General features: G+C 48.0%; 7 protein-coding genes across 7 annotated transcripts; 2 read left to right on the forward strand and 5 right to left on the reverse strand.

Annotated features, from left to right (window-relative positions):
* The first annotated feature begins 2,454 nt into the window (after positions 1–2,454).
* Positions 2,455–2,875, forward strand: BO83DRAFT_177686 (uncharacterized protein). The gene has a single exon (XM_025526447.1). It carries the CDS (start codon positions 2,496–2,498, stop codon positions 2,745–2,747), a length of 252 nt encoding a protein of 83 aa, XP_025391870.1. The 5' UTR covers positions 2,455–2,495; the 3' UTR covers positions 2,748–2,875.
* Positions 2,876–3,361: 486 nt separating this feature from the next.
* BO83DRAFT_177689 (ammonium permease MEP2) lies at positions 3,362–5,483 on the forward strand. Its single transcript, XM_025526448.1, has 6 exons — positions 3,362–3,696; positions 3,761–3,825; positions 3,881–4,135; positions 4,195–4,869; positions 4,949–5,180; positions 5,240–5,483. Exons 1-6 carry the CDS (start codon positions 3,610–3,612, stop codon positions 5,363–5,365), a joined length of 1,440 nt encoding a protein of 479 aa, XP_025391871.1. The 5' UTR covers positions 3,362–3,609; the 3' UTR covers positions 5,366–5,483.
* A 582-nt stretch (positions 5,484–6,065) lies between these two features.
* Positions 6,066–8,663, reverse strand: BO83DRAFT_375647 (tubulin beta chain). Its single transcript, XM_025530510.1, has 9 exons — positions 8,369–8,663; positions 8,214–8,237; positions 8,101–8,126; positions 7,952–7,993; positions 7,822–7,876; positions 7,300–7,755; positions 6,895–7,229; positions 6,483–6,842; positions 6,066–6,428 (listed from the first exon to the last, which is right to left on the reverse strand). Exons 1-9 carry the CDS (start codon positions 8,378–8,380, stop codon positions 6,395–6,397), a joined length of 1,344 nt encoding a protein of 447 aa, XP_025391872.1. The 5' UTR covers positions 8,381–8,663; the 3' UTR covers positions 6,066–6,394.
* A 414-nt stretch (positions 8,664–9,077) lies between these two features.
* BO83DRAFT_385833 (U2 snRNP complex subunit CUS2) lies at positions 9,078–10,822 on the reverse strand (the record flags this gene model as incomplete). The annotated part of the gene is made up of 6 exons (XM_025532642.1): positions 9,078–9,290; positions 9,368–9,523; positions 9,581–9,689; positions 9,755–10,155; positions 10,251–10,346; positions 10,637–10,822. 6 exons carry the CDS (start codon positions 10,820–10,822, stop codon positions 9,078–9,080), a joined length of 1,161 nt encoding a protein of 386 aa, XP_025391873.1.
* Positions 10,823–11,316: 494 nt separating this feature from the next.
* Positions 11,317–13,510, reverse strand: BO83DRAFT_434794 (uncharacterized protein). Its single transcript, XM_025535834.1, has 4 exons — positions 13,414–13,510; positions 12,890–13,340; positions 12,234–12,820; positions 11,317–12,173 (listed from the first exon to the last, which is right to left on the reverse strand). Exons 2-4 carry the CDS (start codon positions 13,196–13,198, stop codon positions 11,774–11,776), a joined length of 1,296 nt encoding a protein of 431 aa, XP_025391874.1. The 5' UTR covers positions 13,199–13,340; positions 13,414–13,510; the 3' UTR covers positions 11,317–11,773.
* Positions 13,511–15,276: 1,766 nt separating this feature from the next.
* BO83DRAFT_424061 (uncharacterized protein) lies at positions 15,277–15,962 on the reverse strand (the record flags this gene model as incomplete). The annotated part of the gene is made up of 4 exons (XM_025535140.1): positions 15,277–15,345; positions 15,399–15,553; positions 15,607–15,664; positions 15,732–15,962. The coding sequence occupies 4 exons, from the start codon at positions 15,960–15,962 to the stop codon at positions 15,277–15,279; spliced, it is 513 nt and encodes a 170-aa protein (XP_025391875.1).
* Positions 15,963–16,592: 630 nt separating this feature from the next.
* BO83DRAFT_457841 (uncharacterized protein) lies at positions 16,593–18,356 on the reverse strand (the record flags this gene model as incomplete). The annotated part of the gene is made up of 4 exons (XM_025537116.1): positions 16,593–16,730; positions 16,800–17,562; positions 17,593–17,846; positions 17,955–18,356. 4 exons carry the CDS (start codon positions 18,354–18,356, stop codon positions 16,593–16,595), a joined length of 1,557 nt encoding a protein of 518 aa, XP_025391876.1.
* Between the last annotated feature and the right edge of the window lie 3,547 nt (positions 18,357–21,903).

Consider the following 21,903-nt stretch of genomic DNA (forward strand, 5'->3'; position numbering starts at 1 on the left):
GGACCGGGGCTGATATCGCGCAGGCTTACCAGTTGCATTCAAGGACTTTGAAGTGCGAAGGTAAATATAATGAAAAGATATTACAAGCGAGATGACTCCTTTGCCATTCAAAAGTGCAAACCGCGAAGCATCTGAGGCTGAATCCGAGTGGTATGCTCCAGATTGACAGGGCGGAGCTTCAGCCGGAGGTGGATTATTCCTGCCACACCTATACCAAAGCGGGAGGCGGTAGGGCCCATTATGCCACAATCACGAGATGAACGATGTCAGCCGGAAGGCACCTGCTTTCTACAAAGTACCAGACAGTGTTCCAGATACATGAATCATGTGGACTCTCTCATGCCGGCTTTTGTTAACAAAATATGGTAGCCCTGAATTGGTTTCTACTGTGGCGACTGGCCCCTTGCTTCTCACAAGTACTCATAGGCGAATGAAAATGACAGATCACACGGCTGGTGCTTGAAGAGGTTTTTGAGAGGACTGAGGCATATACACGCCTATCAAAGTTCAAAAGAAGTAATTTTACGGCCTTGATTGTTACCATCCTACTCGTCTCTCAATCTCCCTCTCTCAGTATGAACTGTCCAGAATTTTCAGAACTGGCAAATGCCTCAGTGGGTGGTTGCCTAGGAGTATTCGTAAAGCTGTAGGCCGCGTTCAGCGCTCCAAATGATATAACCCTCAAAAAGGGACATAAAAGAAGCAAAATGCAACCATCGGCATGCCTCTTAAACTGACCAAGTCGGGAAATCGAGAAGGTGATCTGAAACTCTACTCCTTATAGTTCAGACGGAGACTTGTCGGGTTGGTATGCGTTCTCCTTTTCGGGCGTCTGTAAATGTCCGCTCAGTGCGACCTCATGCATCTTCTCGAAACTCCCCGCTTGATTTCTTGGATAAAAAGTTGGACGACGATCAATTGACATCTTGAAGATCGCCCTGAGGCGTGAATAGTGGCATGCGTCTGATGGCTGATCAGTGGAACCCATTGTCCTGAATTGGGGCTGCGGGTCTCTTGGAGATCCATTTTGGAAATTCCGGGGAAGCTTAAGCAGGTACTGGTGGACAGTAAACTATGGGAACAGTTGATCTGACCGCCTAGTAGAATGTTACTTTGATTATGACATCATGCTAGCAGTATGGAAATATCCAGGTCAGGATGTGGTGTTGTGGTCCAACTCCTTGAGAGGTATTGCATTCTATATGGCGATGAGCCGTATCGGTTTTCCACAAGATAATACAACTGGGGTATTCTAGTGGGATAGAAATTAATCACACATAGCACCGATTATCTACTCCTTTGTGCTTGTTCGACATTCTGTTCTGAATTCGGCAAGAACAGCGGAGATAGATTGAACGATATGATTATCAAATTCATGTTGATCAAATCCTCAGATGATCTCGCATCGATGATTGTTAAAGACTGAAAGAAACCCCCCAAAAGATGCCAAGCCCGCTAGTCCGAGCCAGTCGGGATGCCGAATTGCCCTAGCCAATGGGGACTGGTGAGCTTATCTCTACCTACGGGAGACGCAGCTGGAAGGACTGAGTGGGTTTTTGGTCAATATCGTAAACTTCCATGAAGGTACAGAGGAAATAGCTCCAAGCTGCTGACAGATATAGCGGGCTACTAATTAACTATTCTAGTGTTACTTGGTGCTACCGTTGATCCAGGGATATCGATTGCTGATGTGGCTCCGTGGAGTTGTTGGTTCATCCCAGTCAAGCAGCCCTATGATCCGTGCTTGAAACACGATCGCTTGATCTGGACTTGGCCATCCCATACAAGTTTATTATTTCACATTTATTCCGAGATATATTGTGAAAATATTGAGGAGATATTCAGATTTCTGTCAACCAACCGTCCATCTTACAGTATTGCCGTAGGAAGTTACTCAGAAGTCAGCTGGTAACTTAGTAGGTATCTTCAAGGAGTACGGAGTAACCTTCCTGCTATGAAGGAACAACGCAGACACCGCCCGACAAGGATGATGAGACGGAGGTCTTGGCTTCATCAAAGCTCTACTCATGGGATATCAACATTGCAACCGACAGTAATGGCCAGGAGTAACAGGAACCCACGGGGTTTGTTTTGAAGAGGAAATCAGGAGGTCTGATAAGCCATCCCGGCCGACTGCTGATTGGACGGCCGAAGTCTGAAGATAAGCACAGCGAGACCGGCTGGGCTGAAGGAATTCACGACGCGACCATAAATTTTACCATGAATTGATTCATACGAACTAGTAACTAAGGGAGTCTCACTGACTACCTCGTGGTCCTTGTCAACTGGGGTACAGAATACTAGCCGGAGTACCAGTGACTCCTCAAACCATGGAAGTTCGAGAACGATGGGTGAAGCCACGAACTCAATCCGCAGCCTTGTCTCTGATAGATAGGGGAGTAAGTTCGTTAATAGTAATTGATAGATAACCATTTCAGCTGCGAGTCCGGAGTAGTAAGCTCAGGTAATACCATTGTTTTTGATTGGCCGATTGCATGCTATCTCCCACCAGTCGCGAGAAGCTGTCCAAGAAATTAACGAAAACTAAAGAGTCCTTCGGAAGTTTCCTGTTCCTTTTGACTCTTATCCGCCTTGCATCGAGTCCAATGACGCTGTTACTATCCATTATTTCCCCCGATCTGTCATTGAAATCTTTCTTCAATCTCAGGGTCTCCATCGGTAGTTGCATAGTAGTAACTAGCAGGTTAGTAGTCGGTCACATTATCATCTTCGACCCCTATCCATAGTAAGTAGTAGTAGTAGTAGTAGTAATTAGTAGAGTACGACATAGAAGGAATTCTCAGCTTCTTGCCTGTTACCGATGCAGCATGGCGCGGTTAGGCTGCCATGCACTCAGCCAGTGTCACCCACACACACACACTTAACTTGGCTTTTCCGTCCACGTTCTCGTCTGATTTCCCTCCCAGCTAGCGGGAAAACGAACGTACTACAAGCCCACATTATTACAGGATGATGGCTGGATCCCGCTGCAGGTCAAGTGGAATATCCCAACGGGAAAGCCGCGCATTGGCCCGCCCATCCCATCCACTCATCCTCCCTCCGGAGTCTCCACGCTCTTATCCGCCGCCATGGCTTTCTTCGCTGCTTGCTGATATCTATCTATCTATCGGTCGTATTGATTGCGACTAACCATGGCCCAGGGTTGCGCCTAGTGCCCGAATGAGTGGATCCGGCCATGAATCGATGCAAGTGAGACCATGGCGTTTCATTCTGACTGGTATCATCGCCCTGCTCCGACTATTTCCAGTACTATTTATCACTCCTGCATCCCCTTTCCTTCCCCCTGCAGTGGCTTGTTTTGCTTTTTGAATTAAACTCCTCCGTCGTCTTCTATTTCCCTTCGTCCCATAATTCCTTTTTATTTTTTCCCTCTCGATCGCTAGTGTCTAGAGCCCCCCCCGACTTGCTTGCCCATCTCTCGCTGCCTTAACCCATTAAAGGCCTTTGGGTCTACACGTCGACCCCATCTCGCGCCCTCTGCATTCTACAGGGCTCCTAGTCTTAGTGTCCAAGGCTTAGGAGTCACATAGACACTTTCATACACAGTTTTGGGCCTTTCTTTAATCAGAAAGCCCTGTGTGGTTCATTATGTCGGAATACCCTGTCGCCTACAATGGCACGGACAATGGAACCGGTGGTAACTCCCTGACAGAAGATCTTAACATCTACTACAGCGTATGTCTTTCTTAGATATGTGATGGAGGCTATGGTTGGGCTCATCCCCGCTAACTGACTTTAGTCTGGAGATATCGCTTGGGTTATCACCTCTACGGCTTTGGTGTTGTTGATGATTCCTGGTGTTGGGTATGATTACCACCTGTCCATCTAGCCATTGGGCCCCTCCAACTGACGACAACAGCTTTTTCTACTCAGGTCTCGCCCGACGCAAATCAGCATTGTCGCTAATATGGCTTTCAATAATGTCTGTCGGGGTGGTATCATTCCAATGGTTCTTCTGGGGATACTCATTGGCCTTTTCTCACACCGCTGGAAAGTACATTGGTGACCTGAACAATTTTGGAATGAAGGATGTTTTGGCAGCTCCTTCAGTCGGTAGTAGTAAGGTTCCGGATCTTCTCTTCGCTGTCTTCCAGGGCATGTTCGCTGCTATTACGTGAGTCGTCCCCAAACAACGGAGCAACTTTCAAGACTGATGGCTGATAACGGAGATAGGGTTGCCCTTGCTGTTGGTGCAGTCGCGGAACGTGGTCGCATGCTGCCTTGCATGGTCTTTAGCTTCGTTTGGTCCACCATTATCTACGATCCGATCGCCTGTTGGACATGGAACTCGTCCGGCTGGGTATACAAACTGGGAGGACTTGACTTCGCAGGTGGTACCCCCGTCCACATTGCTTCCGGCACGGCTGCACTGGCATACTCCCTGATGCTCGGCAAGCGCCGCGGACATGGCACCCACGAGCTCAACTACCGTCCCCACAACGTCACGCACGTCGTCATTGGTACTGTCTTCCTCTGGGTTGGATGGTTCGGATTCAACGCCGGCTCTGCCTTGAGCGCCAACTTGCGTGCTGTTATGGCAGCCGTGGTCACGAACTTGGCTGCCTCCGTGGGTGGTGTCACCTGGTGCATCATGGACTACAGACTGGAGAGGAAGTGGTCCACTGTCGGTTTCTGCTCCGGTGTCATTGCAGGTCTCGTGGCCATTACCCCGGGCTCTGGCTTCGTGACACCTTGGGCTGCCTTTATCTTTGGCGTCGTCGGTGCTGCTGCTTGCAACTACGCCACCAAGCTCAAGTACGTGCTTCGTGTGGATGACGCGCTGGATATCTTTGCTGTGCACGCCATTGGAGGTCTCGTTGGCAACCTCTTGACTGGTCTATTTGCTGCGTAAGGCCCCTCTGATACTTAACAAAAGAAAAACCTTATACCGATGGGCACTCAACTAACGCTTGCTCTCTGGTAATAGTGACTACATCGCCCACCTCGATGGTTCCACGGTCATTGACGGAGGCTGGATCAACCACAACTACATCCAGCTCGGCTACCAATTGGCGGACTCCATCTCCGGTATGGCCTACTCGTTCTTCGGAAGCTGCATCATCCTCTTCATTATCAACCTGATCCCCGGTCTGCACCTGCGCATCCCTGAAGAGGAAGAAATCCTTGGTGTGGACGATGCCGAGATTGGTGAATTTGCCGTAAGTGCTTCCCCATTGCATGGAAACAATCGACCCTCCTATTCTAACAATAGCTTTAGTACGACTACGTCGAAATCACCCGCGATGTCATTGGCGGCACTAGCCCCGAGAACGGCGACATGTCTTCCAAACGCACCATGACCCCTCCCAACGGCAACGAGGAGACTGTGGAGATTAAGGTCTGAAGTACAGGAGGAGTTATATCGAGGATGATTTGGCCATTCATCTTCAATCCCTCCTAACTTCGAGTCATGAACGAACACAATAACTTATACACTTTTATTTGGATTTAATTTTTTTTACCCTTGATACCTATTTCGTTTCTGGTCATTATGTCATTCTTTGAATACCCTTCAGATGTACATATTCTTCACCTTTTCATTTGTCCTTCCGTCCTTTCTATCAACATATGTTTCATCTTCACATATAACCCCAAAATTCATCATATACTTTCTTACTACCTACGATGTACAATGACCTTTGAAAAAAAAAAAAGCAAAGACATCGCAATACTAGTACTAGCATAATATAATATCCTAATTTGCTACTTATATTTCCCCCTTCTCCCTCTCGGCGCGATTCTTCGTTTACGATCGTCCGTCCCCAAGCTACTGCATACACACACACACACAATAGAACCAACCAAAAACATACCACACAATACATTAGATCCCCCAGAACCACTCAGCTTGCTTTGTCCACTGATGTACACACTACTCATCCATAGCACATGAAAACCAACGAGGGCTTTACTGGTTCTACCACATTCTCAACTATAATCTCAGAGGGCGTGAAGTATAGAGTCAGCAGTGGAAGAAGGAATGCGGGGTTACCACGTTTCTTATCGATGAACAATGGACAGCGTACATTATCACATGAATGGAATGAGGATCATGTACAAAGTATGCATACCGATATGGTATGGTACAGTATTTATCAATGGCCTATTTTATGGCCAGTTTAACAAATGCCTAACATCTAAATTCATCAAGACTAGGAAGATTGTACCAAACTGCTTTTAAAACTATGTGCGATTGGGTTTAATAAGTCCAGGCTTTGAGCCTAAGTAATTAAAAACAGGAAGGGAAATTAAGAGCGCTCAAACAGAAGAATTCACTGACCAAGACCCTGGAAGGCCTTGGTCGAAGAGAATGTAGGCTTATCGGGGTATTACAGAGCAGATCTCAATTCGCGTAACTGTCGACTTGAGACATTTACTCCTCAGCCTCAAGGGGCTCCTCCTCGACGCTGTAGCATTGGTCAGAACCGAAACAGAGTAAATGGATTCCTGGGTAAACTTACTATTCCTCCTCACCCTCGGAGATCGAGGCGTCCTGGTACTGCTGGTACTCGGAGACCAGGTCGTTCATGTTGCTCTCAGCCTCAGTGAACTCCATCTCGTCCATACCCTCACCAGTGTACCAGTGCAAGAAAGCCTTGCGACGGAACATAGCAGTGAACTGATCACCGACACGCTTGAAGAGCTCCTGGATGGAGGTGGAGTTACCGATGAAGGTAGAGGACATCTTGAGACCACGGGGAGGGATGGAGCACAGGGCGGTCTGGATGTTGTTGGGGATCCACTCGACGAAGTAGGTCTGGTTCTTGCTCTGGATGTTGCGCATCTGGTCCTCAACCTCCTTCATGGAGACACGTCCACGGCTAGATACTTGTTAGCTGGCATAATGCAAACAATGCAGTAAAAAAGACTCACAAGATGGCGGAGCAGGTGAGGTAGCGGCCGTTGCGGAAGTCAGAGGCAGCCATCATGTTCTTGGGGTCGAACATCTGCTGGGTCAACTCGGGAACGGTGACGGCACGGAAGGAGTAGGCGCCGCGGCTGGTCAGAGGAGCGAAGCCGACCATGAAGAAGTGGAGACGAGGGAAGGGAACCATGTTGACAGCCAGCTTGCGGAGGTCGGAGTTGAGCTGACCAGGGAAACGGAGGCAAGTGGTCACACCGGACATGACGGCAGAGACCAGGTGGTTCAGGTCACCGTAGGAGGGGTTGGAGAGCTTGAGGGTGCGCATGCAGATGTCGTACAGAGCCTGGATTGGTCAATTCGTTAGTCCTCGAGCACCAATCTTGTTTCGATATGTGCTAGGCACAAAAACGTACCTCGTTGTCGATACAGAATGTCTCGTCGGAGTGCTCAACGAGCTGGTGGACGGAGAGAGTGGCGTTGTAAGGCTCAACAACGGTGTCGGAGACCTTGGGGGAGGGGACAACGGAGAAGGTGGCCATCATACGGTCGGGGAATTCCTCACGGATCTTGGAGATCAGGAGGGTACCCATACCGGCACCGGTACCACCACCGAGGGAGTGGGTGATCTGGAAACCCTGGAGGCAGTCGCAAGCCTCGGCCTCACGGCGGACAACGTCGACAACCTGGTCGACCAACTCGGCACCCTCAGTGTAGTGACCCTTGGCCCAGTTGTTACCAGCACCGGACTGGCCGAAGACGAAGTTGTCGGGACGGAAGAGCTGGCCGAAGGGACCGGCACGGACGGCGTCCATGGTACCGGGCTCGAGATCGACGAGGACGGCACGGGGGACATACTTGTTACCGCTAGCCTGCTGAAGTGGTCAGGACATTGATGATATTGTCGTGAAAAAAACTCAGGTACGGTGTGATCTAACCTCGTTGAAGTAGACGTTCATGCGCTCCAGCTGGAGGTCGGAGGTGCCATTGTAACTATCCTGCGTGTCAGAATACCCAATCCTTTCCACATTGTTGACCAATTGAGAGGTGTGAAAAAGTTGCACTTACACACCGGAGCCGTCAAGGCCGTGCTCGCCAGAGATGGTCTGCCTGTTGAGTTGTTAGACATATATACCCGATGGATGACATCTGAACTCAAGCTGAGATAGCTTGAGAGATGATGTTCCATCCCCAATCCAGTGGCAGTGAATACGTACCAGAAAGCAGCACCAATTTGGTTACCCTAACCACCATCATTTGTTGTTTAGTCCACCGAACACCAATCAAGAACCCGGAAGGGCAATCATTCGAAGAACATATTGGCACTTACACACTGGCCGGTTTGGAGGTGAACCTATGAAGCGACGAAGACATGCAGTTAGCACAAGATTGAGTTGGTTGAAGAACCGGTGGGGTCCCGATCAGAAGAGATGCCAACCAACGACGCGTCTCCTGACGGAAGAGGGACGGGGAGGGAAAACATACGATCTCACGCATTGTGCCGGGGATATTGAAGGGGTTAAAGGTATTGAAAAGGGTCGAAGGGGAGTGAGAGACGGCGAGGCCGGAGGAAGTGGATGAACGGGAAGTTGTTGGGAGGAGACTGGGGAAAGACAGTCGACTAAAGGAGGAGAAGGGGGAGGGAGGAGGGAGGAGAAAACGAGGAATGGGAGGGAAGTTAGTTTGGCCTTAGTGGAGAGTTGGGTAGAAGGAGAGCGGTGAAGGGGGAACGTTGTGCGGGCAATAATAGTAATACCAGTACGGAGTAGGTAAGCAATTCCCAAGCCTAATAAATTCGGGGATCAACAACAAAGCCCAAAAAAGGCCAACAAAACACTCGATCTTTTGGGCAGGTAAATAGGGGCTCTCCCCCAATTCGGTTTGGCGTCGTCACGGGACGACCTTGCGGGCCAGTGACAGTTGACCCCCGTGACTTGGCTTGTCCACACGCGAACCAGACTTGATCATGGCCTGACCGGCTTTACCATGGATTCATGGTCCTTTTCGTGTAAACAAATGGAAAGCATAGTGATAATAACAACAAACCGAACGCTATTATGAGTACATACAAGTCTACAATCCCGCAGGTCGTCTAAAGTGACCAGCCAGCCTGAAAAGCGATTACGCCCATCCCATCCAGTTCCAGATCCCCCTGAGAATGATTACATCCGAGAAAGCATCATCACCATCACCATCACTTGGCCGTGTTCTCGACCGTATGAGAGCTTTCCAACCACGTGCCAAACTCATCCAATCGCTGCTCCTCCTCTTCATCGGACGCATCCAGTCCTTTCTCCGCCAGATCCTCCAGTGCCGCACGCTTCTCATTGGTCTTCTTAAATTTCTCACTGCCATCTGCAATATAGGCATCGACCCGGGTGCCAGCGAAGAACCGCCCATCCATCATCTAAAAGTAACAGTATAATTAACAAATGTTCTTGTCTTGGGGGTATTTGACCATCGTCATCCCGTAATCAAGCTTACCTTGACACAACTCCTGGCTGCCTCGGGATCGGAAAAGCGAACGCTCACCACTCCCTCGGGTTCCTTATCGTAGAGTACAACGTTGGTCACATCCCCCAGCTTCGAGCACTCCTCCCGAATATCTTCCTTGATATCAAGGATAGCTGCAGGATCCTCCTACGCCAGACGTTAGTATCTTACAGTCACCATTATCTCAGGACGTATCCTCCGTACCTCCAATTCTTTCAACGTGAACATATGTTTCAAGATCACGAGCTTATCAAAGCGGGAAGTCGTGTCCGGCAAGGCAGACGGATCGTCATCGTCCCAATCAGCAAGTTTGCTAGACACCTGTATCAGCAAAGCCCAAGCCCTATCATTGCAGGTAAACTGTAGTTGTCCCCATACCTATTCAGCTTCTGTGTCCGGCGCATAATCTTCTTCTTATCCCTCATACTAGTCTTCGTAGGCGCCTCTTGCTGACTCTTGAACGAGAAATCCGCATGCTGCACTCGCATAGGCCCCTGCGGACCGGGTACCCCGATCCTAAAGTTCGAATCATCCAGCATCTGTATCGCGAGGTTGACAGACTCCGGTCGGAAGTACACAACGAGAGCTTCACCCTTAAACTTGCCACTCTCATCAGTGTACATCTTAATGCGCGGTCGGCCGCTATCGATCTCCTCAGCGATAACACCACACTTGGAGAAGACATCACGGATTTCATCGAACTCAGCATCCAGAGGAATCGAAGTCACATAGACGGCGGTATTGACGCGCTGTTTCTTAGGCTTCTGTTGCCCATTGCCCTACGCGATTACACATATCCTCTTTAGTATAAGGCTCAACCCAATGCCATTGGGGCCAACTCAAGGAAGCATCATCGTAGAACCGTTGGACTAACCTCTTCCGTAGAAGCCTGTTGCTTGCGCTTCTTCCTCAACTGCGCCGCAGTAATTTGTTCCTCCTCATTGACACCCTGGACCTTATATGCTTCTTGCTGTTGTTGTAGCAAGTCTTCATCGACCTGGAGGCAACCCCGGACGGGCGCAAAGCGGCGCCAACCAAGCAATCAGTTTCACGAACCAATCAAACAATCCCTGCAATAATAGACATCGTGTATATCGGTCTATTTGCAACAAGAGAGGAAGGTTCCATAACCAGTTGAAACAAAAAGGGGGGGAGGCGGGGAGGGATAAGAAAAGTAGAAACAAAAAAAAAGGAAGTAGCAGCAGGTTCAACAGCTACATAACATCACACCACCCAGCTGGAGAAAGAGCGCGCACACACCGTCGGAATCCATCTCTTTAGCACCGTATCATATTCAAATTCCTGTCCGTCCTCTGTTTCCAAGATGAACTTGTTGTCGAGCTTCGAGAACGAGATGCGCGGGTCGCTGTCGAATTCCGAAGGATCCTGGGGGAAGTTGCTTAGCGGAGGAGAACGGCCGTCTTCGTTCGGGGTAGGCGACGCCATTATTGTTGTACACGATAGACGATATGAATGCGACGGCGAACAAATATCAAAGTAGTAACAAAAGAGTTTATTATCTGGGTTAAGGAAAGGTTGATTTGATGATGATGATAGGTTTCGGATTTGCGGGGAGAGAGAGATCGCTTTATGTAAGCTGCGACGGCTATTCACGTCATGGAGGGCGCGCTTAGCTTAGGCTGACGATGTTGGCAGCTTTACTTTGCTTAGACTATTATATCCTAGTAAATACAATGTAGTGAATATTCTGTCTTTCATAGGTGCGTTTGACGCGCTTACGGCCTTAGCGTAATTGTGCGGGGAAAGGAATGGGGTCCTTGTTCATTTTATCTGCATTTGTAGCTTAAATCCACTGGTGAATACGAGGTGAATCTTTCATTGAAACGAAGGTGAACGCTCAAGCGCAGTATTCCTTACAGTGATAAAGAAAAAAAAAAAAAAAAAAAAAAAAAAAAAAACCCACCCAGATAGAGGTGCTAAAACAAAATGAATGCGACAGATAACTTCGCTCAAATAGAGCGCGTTGCGAAAGTTTCAGCTATTAGAATGATGCATAAAATGGATTTCAAGGAAAATCTCCGAGCTTCAGTGTGGATGGACCACGATTGGTTACGACGGTAATCCAGCACACCATGGAATATCAGAACGACACAATCACTACAATGCGAGGGTACTAGCAAACATAGGCGAATGAAGCAAATATTGGCCCAAGACTTCCCAGGATAGTGCAAGAACAAAGTTGTTTACATTTGTGGGAGGCTCAGGAGGATTCCAAGTGCATAAACTATCTTCGATAGTTGCTCGTAGATCATCGCTGCGGCAAATTACGCTTCGCTAAGTAGATCAGCATTTAGCAGCGCAGTATGTGCCTTATAAAATCGACACAACTTCGTCCAACGCGCATTCCAATTGAGTGAGGCCAGCTCCGCGCAAAGCTCAGTGAAAAGGGCACTGACCCCGTCGTGTGGTTTCCAACTCCTTCATGATGTCCTCCATAGCCTGACGGCCCTTACCTTCGAAATATTTGGGGCCTACGTCGAGATTATCATACCCCTTTGGATAATACTTGTCCCCTTCGTCTCCCGGCAAAGGCCGACCAAGTGCCCAAGTTAGCCAGGCAATCGGGCCCCAGCGGTTCCGGAGACTCGGCTCCACATAGTAAGGGGCAGCATCCCAGTTGGTCATGTAGATGCGTCCGCTCTCGTTGTAGTCATCGGTGTAACTAACATACCGCAGAACATAAGGGCGGGGCAGCGCAAGATACCGCAATGCAAACCGACGAGCGGAGAACAGTAACGAGAACAGCTTAGCATCAAAAGCCGGAGGAGGGTCAATCCTGGAAAGAGAATCAATAAGCGGTTTGTTCGAGTCCCTGGAAACATTACACAAGACTTACAGCATGGCTTTCCGCAAGCGATCGTCCATCATGAACGAGACAAATCTCATCCCAATGAACTGCAGTGACTGGGGAAGCATGTACAGCAGCACTGCGATGGTCTGTTCGGCCACTTCACGGTTCTTGACATGAGGTACCATGCAACGAACCTCATAGTCGTCGCTCCAGGCCATCATTTCCTCCAGCCAATGAAGACCATCGCGAAATCCGGTTTTACCTGACGGGAGGGCATCATAGCTAATATTCAAGCTGTCGCCCAGACTTTTCCAAAAGGTACCGATGGCACATCTCTCAAGGTCGCTCAGGTCCCGCCATTCATACATTTTCACAAATCTGACTGGCTGGATGGCAAAGAGGCCGAGTGTGTACAGCATATCATCTTCCAGGATCTTGCCGGAAGCGCGATAGCTGCTGTGGATCCAGCGGGTGCGTGCAATAGAAGTGCAAGCACGACGAGAGGTTGGCGCATGGCCTACGAACTCCTGAACCAGTGCTGCTGTATCAGCGTAGCGTTTCAGAGAAGTTTCGGGCTTGGAGAATTGGGCTGTATTTGCGAGCACTGTCGAGATGGTCGGGATACCATATGTCTGGTGCAGTAGTTAGTCGGCAGGATAGGAAAATAAAAGAATAAGCAAAAAGTAGCCGGGGTTTCACACCCTGAAGAGAGCAAACTGGAGTGATTTGAGGTAGAGAAACGGGAACTCCAGCTGAACCAAGCCTTTTTGTATCTCGCAGGCTTCATCGTCGGTCATGCGAGAGAAAGACTCTCGCGTCGTATAGGGGTATTTTTGATGTAGTCGCTGGAGATATCGAAATCGTAGCTGCGAAACCAGAAACGCGTAGGCTGGAAGCAGCAAGCAAACACAAGTGACCAATTGCTGGAATCCCAAACCCGCCACCCGAGGGTCCGTGTTGGGGACAAACCCCAGGAATTTGCCCGGAGTGAGCTGTGTGCTGTTATCCATTGGTCGCCTAATATTACTGATTTTGCTCAGTGGTCCATGTGTCGATGCACAGCTAGTATATAGATAAACTCGATGACGGGCGAAGGGGACTGTAGAAGCATCTTTGAGTCTCTTAAGTCGGTCTCGACTGAAATGAAATGATCTGCATCGGGGACATTAGTCATAAGTTGTGAGGGGTACAGATGACCGCTGTGAACAAATAAATTCCAGCATACCAAGATTGAAGATCGACAATGTACAAGGGAGTTAGGCACTTGATCAGTGAGGGATAATATGAATAATATGCTCGAAGAGTTAACTACTTGACTTACAGGGTGGGTGGGTCTGATGATGGTGATAATGATGATCCCCCGGGGGTTCATAACTAAGATCTGACTTAACAGTGAGTTTTAAGGTGTGGTTACCCCACCGCTCTCCCTTCCCCTACCGTGGTTCACTGTCCATATCGATTTCCAGGCACTGATTATCTACACAGTACGTATATAGTACGCTACCAAGTTTCGTCTCATCTCTTTCTGCAATTATTCAGGTCTTTTCTAAAAACCATGAACCTCAGGTAGATTGAGTCTGCCTGCCACGAGTTCATGTGTCCGAGCATAAACCCGTCCATACCCATTACCAATATTGAACAAGTGATTTGCTTCAACGTCATTGGATTCGAAACATAATAATGCTGTACTACTAGTAGAACCGGCCTTGCTTTGTGAACTGAAAAGCACACATATTTTCTGGTGTAAGTACATGGGACATCGGCCTGATTCGCCGAGTCTTACCCAAAGCTAGTACTCGTTCTGGTTGTGGGTGCAGAAATCGGCGACATATAGTGGTACATACTGATGCTTGAAACCCAGAATGTTAGTTCCCACTGAACTACTAGTCGTACACGTGGACTGCCGGTGTCAGCGCCGCGACCATGTTGGAGTACTCGTATGGTTGATGGATCTTATTCTTGTAATATTCAGGCTTCAATGAATCAAAAACCTTCTGTATCAATTCCCAAGTCTCGTCACGCAAGTATCCATTGATCAAGTAAATCCCCGAGTCTTCCTTTCCATGAATGAGTGATATATCACGAGGTATATGTTTGTTAGTCAGTGAAGACCCTGCATATGATACACAGGCTCCGGGTGGCCCTGATGAACCATCACTGGGATGAGCCGCAGGGCCGAAGTGCGCAGCCTCTCGAAATCCGGCCTTGGCCCAATTCGTGCAGGCAATGACGGTGGTGGGCGCGGACTCGGAACTCTAGCAGAGAACGCACTCTTTGGAAGATTCGAGTCACCATGATGTAGATACCAGATATGAGGATTATTTGTGTGCTGCCAAAGGAGAAAAGTAATGATCTTCCTAAGGGGATGGCCTTATCTCGGACGCATAATGCCCGAATTGGCAGTTCGGGAATATTCTCAATGGGGAAATTTCCATAAACTCTCACCTGCAGGACATCAAGTGCTTAGCACCAGTTTAGGCAGGTCGTGTGTTGGACTACTTGACTGCACTCATTTTCCAAGTCTCAACCGATGTAAAAGACAGCTCATTAGGCGAAATGCGCACAATTGAACCTAGAGGACAGGGCACCGCTCTAGTGTCAGTAAGCCGTATACATTGGAGCAGCTGAGGATTATGCACTTACCATACTGTGTGTGTAAGTCCTTGGTTGCTGTGTGAATCTTGCCACTTGAGGTGTGGATGAAGCGCCGCCACTAATGGAGCCATCAATGCCAGTGTACAGCTTTGGGAAAGAAGAAGAGTCCATCAATTACCAGCTATGCGCGCCCGAGCAAAGGGCCAGAAAGATGGGGCAAATGGATACATGTAGAGGCTATAGATTCAAGCCGAAAGACAATAGTACACTGTCTGGACGGGAAAAGTTTTGGTCGAGATCCGTGAGTACGAGGAGTGGACCTTAAACCAATTGAACGATGTATCTCTTGACCCGCTCAGCTGACCCAATTGCATGTTACTTTTCGTCTTTTTTCGCTTGCATGGCTAGTAGTTAGCACTTTATTCAGTCTTTGTAATATTACTTTGCTTCATGTATGGAATGTTGCAGGTCTACAGTCCTCAGTATCAGCTCCCTAAGTAGGATGGTTGAAGGAATCAATGATAGCGAAAATTCGCCTGTTGTGGATCTCTAGTCCACGGGACTAATGGTAGCTGTCAGCCCCACAAATAAATAGAGGGCTTTCCTTGCCCCTACCTTACTCAATCGGTACCAACAAGTTTGATATATATGCTGAATTGGGTTATCTTCCATGCTAATGAGGGGCGCACCATCCTTCATGAGAGCCATAGTCTGTTTAATCTCCTCCTCTGCGACTGCCAGGTCGGTGCTCAGACGGCCTTCGTCGAATTCTGAATGCAGGAGCAAGTATTCATGTCAGCTTATTGACTTCTTCATTGCTCACTGTTGAAAATATCAGAGCATGTGATTTCCTCGCACCCACGGTCATCGAAAATAAAAACCTGACCAGTAAATTGTATTGATTAGCCGGCCAGATTGCTGGTTGCAAGATGGGCGGCGTCATCATACTATCCCAATTAAACCAATCCAAGCATCGGCCTCAGCTTTCACCTCTTGGTAATGTGGGTTCAAGCTGGGCTTCGCAGCCATTATGGAAGAAAACATAGTATCCGGCAATCGGATAAAGTGCTGTGATGCATGGTCTAGACAGGCTGATGACCCAACATGAGCCGAATCGGAATCAGCAGCCACCTCCAACTCATTGGCGGGGTTGGATGTAGACGCCGCGACAGCATTCATGGTCTGATGATGGTGCAATTGAACTGGTAGTGACGTTCTTGTCTGAGAGTTGATATCGCCAAAATCAGTGGGAGAGTTGTTCTATGCATTTACATAAAGGAGCATTAGTCCCTTTTTTATACTGAATGGAGTAATAAGTGCTTCCTATCTAGGAAGTATTCGACTCGCCATCTGCAAACCGGCTGACTTCCTTATATGAAGTCTCGGCTAACTGCCTGTCAGGGAAATACTTCCGATGCCCGGTACAGGAATTCATATATGCCCCATTGGGCAATTCATCTCACCTGACCATAAAAAACTACAGAACCATACCATCACTCATGCAAACCATCTTTCTGTGCCATAACAACTCCGCCAGGACAACATTGCATCTGCTCGGAAGGTAAACACGGAATTGAAAATTGTATCAGTATCTAAACAGGCATATGCGCGTACGTACAAAAAGTATTTGAGAATTCTTCCGCCAGGGGTTTTCTATTCACAGCAATAGCAGATGGCACGTTGGTCTAATTAACAGCATATTGGTCCGGTTACACCCGTCGCTCCTCGTGAGACCACACAGAAAGGGCCTGGTGAAGTGTCTTGGATACGGTCCAGAATGACACCGATGTCTAATCAGCACTCGTATACTCAACGGCCAATAATCTTCAACTCCAGCATTCTGAATGGCGGAAACGCAAGAGCCGTGAAGCCCAACCCCAGCCAGAGGCCCAAATCACATCCACCTGGAATCGCTCTGGAAACTGGGCCTGTATAATAGGCTTGATTCTATTAGGAGAAGAGTATCTTGGTCAGCAGTGATTCGTGCAACAAGCACATGCTAGTGGGACTGCATACCATGCCAACAATGGCTCCTACCCACCCGATCAAGAAGGCAGTGCTTGCTGCCACTCCAACTGGGAGCTTAAGCCAATTGTTCCAGTCCGTCCAGTCGTAACTTTTCCCTCGGCTGAAAAGTACGTCTTGTTCTACCACAATGGTGAACCAGATAATGACCCAATAGCCAATGAGTGGCATTAGATTCCCGAAGATCTCATACAAAGAGTTTCGGCCTCCGATAGCACATGATGCGTAGACCAGAGTGCTGGCAGTCGTGAAAACAGGCCGTGGAACCCTGAGCCACATCTCTCCCAGCATTTGGAAATTCAGTCCCGTTGAGTACGAGCTGGGGGCATTGTTGGACACAATCGTTAAGACGTTGATGAAGGCGCATAGCTTCCCAAGAGGCCCCAACCGATCATAGCCGGCCATCAGCAGACTCCCCGGTGTGCCGTCATAAAGAGACGCCCATTTGGAGTTGATTGCAACACCGCTTCCAAGCCCGGCGCCAAGAAGAAGGGTTATGGCTATTGAGAGGCTTACACCGATCGTGGTTACTGTCCACACTTTCCATCTTCGTATTTCCGGAGAATAGTAAACCTGGTAGTCTGCGGACACAGGTATCCATGACAAGGGAATAGAAAGGCAAAGTGAGAAATATGTTAGACGTTTTGCGTTTATCTGCTCAATAGAACCGATCGACGGGCTATGGAAGTCGAATTGCGGACCGGCCGAGCCGGTAAGAACGCAAAAGATCAACAATTGCGGAAACCAAGCAAATCTATGCCAGAATCAATGGTCAGGGTAACACTTTGAAAATTTGAAGGTGGACGAATCATACCGCTCATAGAACTGGAATATCTTCATCCCAAAGGTAGCCATTGCCCAACTCACCAAGGCGACTAGTACTATACCGACTATGACGGACACGACACCTCCCGATAGCTTGGAAAGCAACTGGCCTCCTACAGTGGCACTCATCATGCCAGTTCCCAAGTTGGTAAGCACATTCAGTATACAACAGACCTTACTGGGGTAATATCCCATGAAATACCGAGACACAATCTATTAGGAGAATATAAGTTGTGAGCCGTTATCCTCAAGTCACGTGAATGGTGATGTGCAGATGGGAAAGGCAAGAGAAGAGAATCAAGGTGCAAGTGTAGGTCTTACAAGTGTGCGGTTGCCGCTTCTGGGACCCCATGTGCTCATGTATCCAACCCCTAGGCCTCCCAGGAACGTTCCAAAGATTACACACAGCGCGGCGTCGGTGAAGCTCAGCTTCATTACCAGTGTTCCCAAAGACCCGGTCACTATATTATTGATTGCCATACCCATGCTGAACCATGTGAGCATCATTCGGAAAGGGGTTGAGCTGGTGTTCTTCAGTCGTTCTTCAAGAGACACGGGCTCGATCCCGCGAGCCTCTAAGCCTTTGATGTTCCTCGCCCATCGTTCGTATCTCGATCCACATGTTGGCGGGGGAGTTCCCAGAGTATGCGAAGCCTCTATCTGCTCTCGTGTCACACTCCGCAAGGAAGGAGATCTTTGTCTTTTTTCTAGGTCAGAGTCCATGCTGGTTAGGGCGTGCCTCTCGAGGGAGCTGTCTGTGCACACTTTCGCGTTCTGCAACAAATTGAGCTATAACCTGCCGGGACTCATCAAACTATAAATGGACAAAATAAGGAAAGACGGTCGCCTCACTGGGCATACAGACATTCGAAAAACCGGAGGAAGAAGATTCCAGTGGAACAACCACTGGTTACTCCGTCGTACTGCATTGACATCACTTTGTTTTCCTCAGCGTGACGCCCGCGCTCCAAGACCAGAACAGCATTCCACAACATCAGAACACTAAATCGGGATACCGACCCCAAACCTGGTCGAAAGTACGATGCTTGTACTGGATCGGGCTTAGTAGCACACGACTACCTCCCCGGAGAACAAAGGGGTTGGTATCCGGATAACAGCTGGGAGGCACCCGATCCATTAGGGCGCTTGCTCCAACATCGTCATTAAGAGATATTCTTAGTGCATGCTGCCCTATTGTGTTGGCAAGGCCATACACCCTTCCGCACAGACAGTCATGTGAGAGTGTGTTCCACATACCACGCCGATGATGCCTTAATAAGCTCTGCGATACATTCCTCTGGTATGTACCAGCCACGCAAGGAGACGAAATGCTATTCAGGGAGAGAAAATCCTGATGCCTGTATCAAGAGCCAACAGATCAAGACCATGTGCTGTTTGTGGAGTACAGAGCATAGAAACAAGAGTGTCAGGTATGGGACAAGCTCATGAACTGCTGACCGGGACCTCGTAGCCCAGGATTTCTAACTTGCTTCGACCCTTGTCGGGAAAGTGGTGAGCAGGGTGAAAAGAACAAGGGATCATCTCTCCCATGCCTTGTGATATATTTCCCTGACGACTGCGGCAGACGAATACCATTTTGATCAGTTTCCCTGAGAGACGGTTACGTACTCGAAACCTCTTTCCAACGCCTTGATAGGGCTCTGAACACTGCTGCGTGCTCATGTATGACTGACAAGCAAGACCAACTGCCACATCGGGTGGTGACGAGTCTTATAATAGGTGATTCAACCCCGACTGACTGCCACAGGCATGACTCTAATACCGAGGCGGACATGATTGAATAAGCAATTATGAGCCATAATGAAATGAAGAAATGCAATGAAGAATGCAACGCGACATGTATTCACCATGTTCAATAGTATCTTACTGAAAGTGACTACACTTTGCCTGTTAGTGACTAGCTCTGACCCCTCTCATCATCATAAATTCTACGCATATGGGGTTACTTTCCTCCACAAACATTCTTTCTTTCTCATCTGAACATGGTGCTATTCATATCACTGTATAGTTCTGGGCGCTCATTGCTTGAACAAGCGAGATTTAAATATTAATCCAATAAAAAGCAAGAACTTAAGACATTACCAGAGGTTAGCATCTACTCTATATCATCATCATTGATAAGTACCTAGAGCTTTTAAGGTTTCATATCCAAGACTGCATGCACACTAGAGAAAGCCCCTAACATTCTATGCCAAACTTACAGAGCCATCGAAGTCAAGAAACCAATCAGCATCAGAATATTCACGAGCATCACTCACATGCAATACTCTATCATTACAACTAGCACACACATTTTCCACAGCGACCGAGGTATACGATACAAGGGAGGGCCATGCTGGCGCTGACCTTGTTGACTTTTCACACTGGCCCCTTCCCCCAGCCTGTGGTGTTCAACTGATACTCTTGAAGAAAATCCGGAACATGGACGCAGATATAGCAGATCGGGAACTACTTGCTTTTCGTTATCTATAATGGCGATCGTTAAGAAAATGTCTACTCGCTCTAATGAGCAATAGCCTACCCACAAACGCGTCCTCTGGGAAGCGTTCACGACTGATGACATGCTTCATCTTCGGAGTCTCTTGAGAATATATCAACAGCGAAAAGATACTCCTCTGATATTTATACTTCAATTTCCTAAGTGACGAAGTACACCCTGACTTGGACACATAGGGACTACTGTGTAGTCGCCGATACGTCCAAAATATTGTATTTGTCAAAACGGTCGATGCGAACATAGCCTCGTTCTGTCCAAGCCAGGTCTTTGATAACCCATATAAGTATATAATGCTGTCGAAAAGACAGTCTATGATGGTGTTTTTCTCTGGCTCTTACGGTAATATGAATCAAACTCGAGCAAGAAGAGTCAGATAATTATTACAGGGTCCTAAATCTATTCAACCCGAGCAGGTCAGAATATACTCATGAGAATCAAACCCAGCGCTCTACGTTGCAAGACGCATATAGCTGAACCGCAAAGCTGCATTCTCTGCCCTCCCAGTTGCGCGAAATCGTCTAATTAAGACAATGGAAAAACAGGATATTCCTTCCAAGTTATATCTAACACACTCTTGAGCTGCATATAATTCCGAAATCTACTATGCTTTATGTCAGGTCATCTTCTGCATGTAAACCAACCCCCCCCCCCCTTTTTTTTTTTTTTTCTTGTATAGAACCTGAGACAGCTACGCTGAAAATTATAAACGCAGAAAACCATCTACAAGCAGGTTATCCTCGAGTACTGAGTAGGCATCACGACTCGGTGAACCGGAACAAGGACTCTGTGACCTGAACGCCCAACTCCATGACGAACAGACATGGTTCTTGAATTCGGAGAGCGAAGCCCTAAATTGCAAGGAAGTCTCTAGAAACGCGAAAGAACCTGAAAGTCCACAATGATGGCCATATGATCAATGGTATACAGATGCAGTGCCATTACGTGTAGGATGAGGTTGTTGACCGGTTCATTATGACTACTAGAAGACACCGAGAGATCTAGTGAGCCCAGTTTCATCAAGGAGACAGTGTTAAATTTAAACGTCGCGATAATATATTGTCTCTAGAAGAGGCCCATGATGGAGATGGCTATCTCTTAACTGCGCGTCCTGCGAACGAGCATAGCATGCGAGATATATTGACTGCTATCCAGTCAACCCAGCAATGTCTAGGTGCTTCTTATGGTGCTGGTTGACAGGAGGGACATGACCGCTCGATAAGGGATGACTTTTCTTTCCAGTGATGATAGTATGATAAACTGCAAAGCGAAAGCAAACTGGCGCTGCTGCTACCTAACCTACTAGGGTAAACGTACAAGTCCGAAAAGGTTTGATTAGGAAGTCCTCTAAAACAGGGCTGTATCAGACAAGACAAACCCCATTCCTAGGTACACTTTTTCTTTTTTTAGATTAACAGGTAGCCCCGAGGACCTGGTTGCCTTCGACAGCATTCTGATCCGGTCTCTGTTGTCCCGAAATCCTGATTCTCGTCTGTTGCTCCAGGCCCTGATGGCAAGACGAGAGCAAGCACTACAAGAGTACGGCCAAGCCTTATGCCTCCTCTACGGTACTGCAATATGTTACTCAAATAATATCTAGAATGTATTTTCCTTATGAATGCCATATAATCAGATCGCTTTGTTCTTCTGTGCACCACAGCTTCCTTAAGGTAGTGGCCTCCAAAAAGTCAAAAGCTGGTAGGTTTGATACTAGCCGAAAAATCCGAGTATATGAAAATAGTAGCTGAGCGATGA

Source organism: Aspergillus eucalypticola (assembly GCF_003184535.1).
Source record: "Aspergillus eucalypticola CBS 122712 chromosome Unknown BO83scaffold_4, whole genome shotgun sequence".
NCBI classification, from domain to species: Eukaryota; Fungi; Ascomycota; class Eurotiomycetes; order Eurotiales; family Aspergillaceae; genus Aspergillus; species Aspergillus eucalypticola.

Excerpts from the sequence above, each read along its gene's own strand:
- BO83DRAFT_434794 (XM_025535834.1), bottom strand. The coding sequence starts at position 13,198 with ATGGATAACAGCACACAGCTCACTCCGGGCAAATTCCTGGGGTTTGTC. Across the intron at positions 12,821-12,889 it reads TCCAGTTTGCTCTCTTCAGG|ACATATGGTATCCCGACCAT; the intron begins GTGTGAAACCCC and ends CTACTGCACCAG. Across the intron at positions 12,174-12,233 it reads CGCTTGCGGAAAGCCATGCT|GATTGACCCTCCTCCGGCTT; the intron begins GTAAGTCTTGTG and ends TTCTCTTTCCAG.
- BO83DRAFT_177689 (XM_025526448.1), top strand. The coding sequence starts at position 3,610 with ATGTCGGAATACCCTGTCGCCTACAATGGCACGGACAATGGAACCGGT. Across the intron at positions 3,697-3,760 it reads ATCTTAACATCTACTACAGC|TCTGGAGATATCGCTTGGGT; the intron begins GTATGTCTTTCT and ends AACTGACTTTAG. Across the intron at positions 5,181-5,239 it reads CCGAGATTGGTGAATTTGCC|TACGACTACGTCGAAATCAC; the intron begins GTAAGTGCTTCC and ends CAATAGCTTTAG.
- BO83DRAFT_177686 (XM_025526447.1), top strand. The coding sequence starts at position 2,496 with ATGCTATCTCCCACCAGTCGCGAGAAGCTGTCCAAGAAATTAACGAAA.
- BO83DRAFT_375647 (XM_025530510.1), bottom strand. Across the intron at positions 7,994-8,100 it reads CAAATTGGTGCTGCTTTCTG|GCAGACCATCTCTGGCGAGC; the intron begins GTACGTATTCAC and ends ACAACTCAACAG. Across the intron at positions 6,843-6,894 it reads CTCACCTGCTCCGCCATCTT|CCGTGGACGTGTCTCCATGA; the intron begins GTGAGTCTTTTT and ends ACAAGTATCTAG.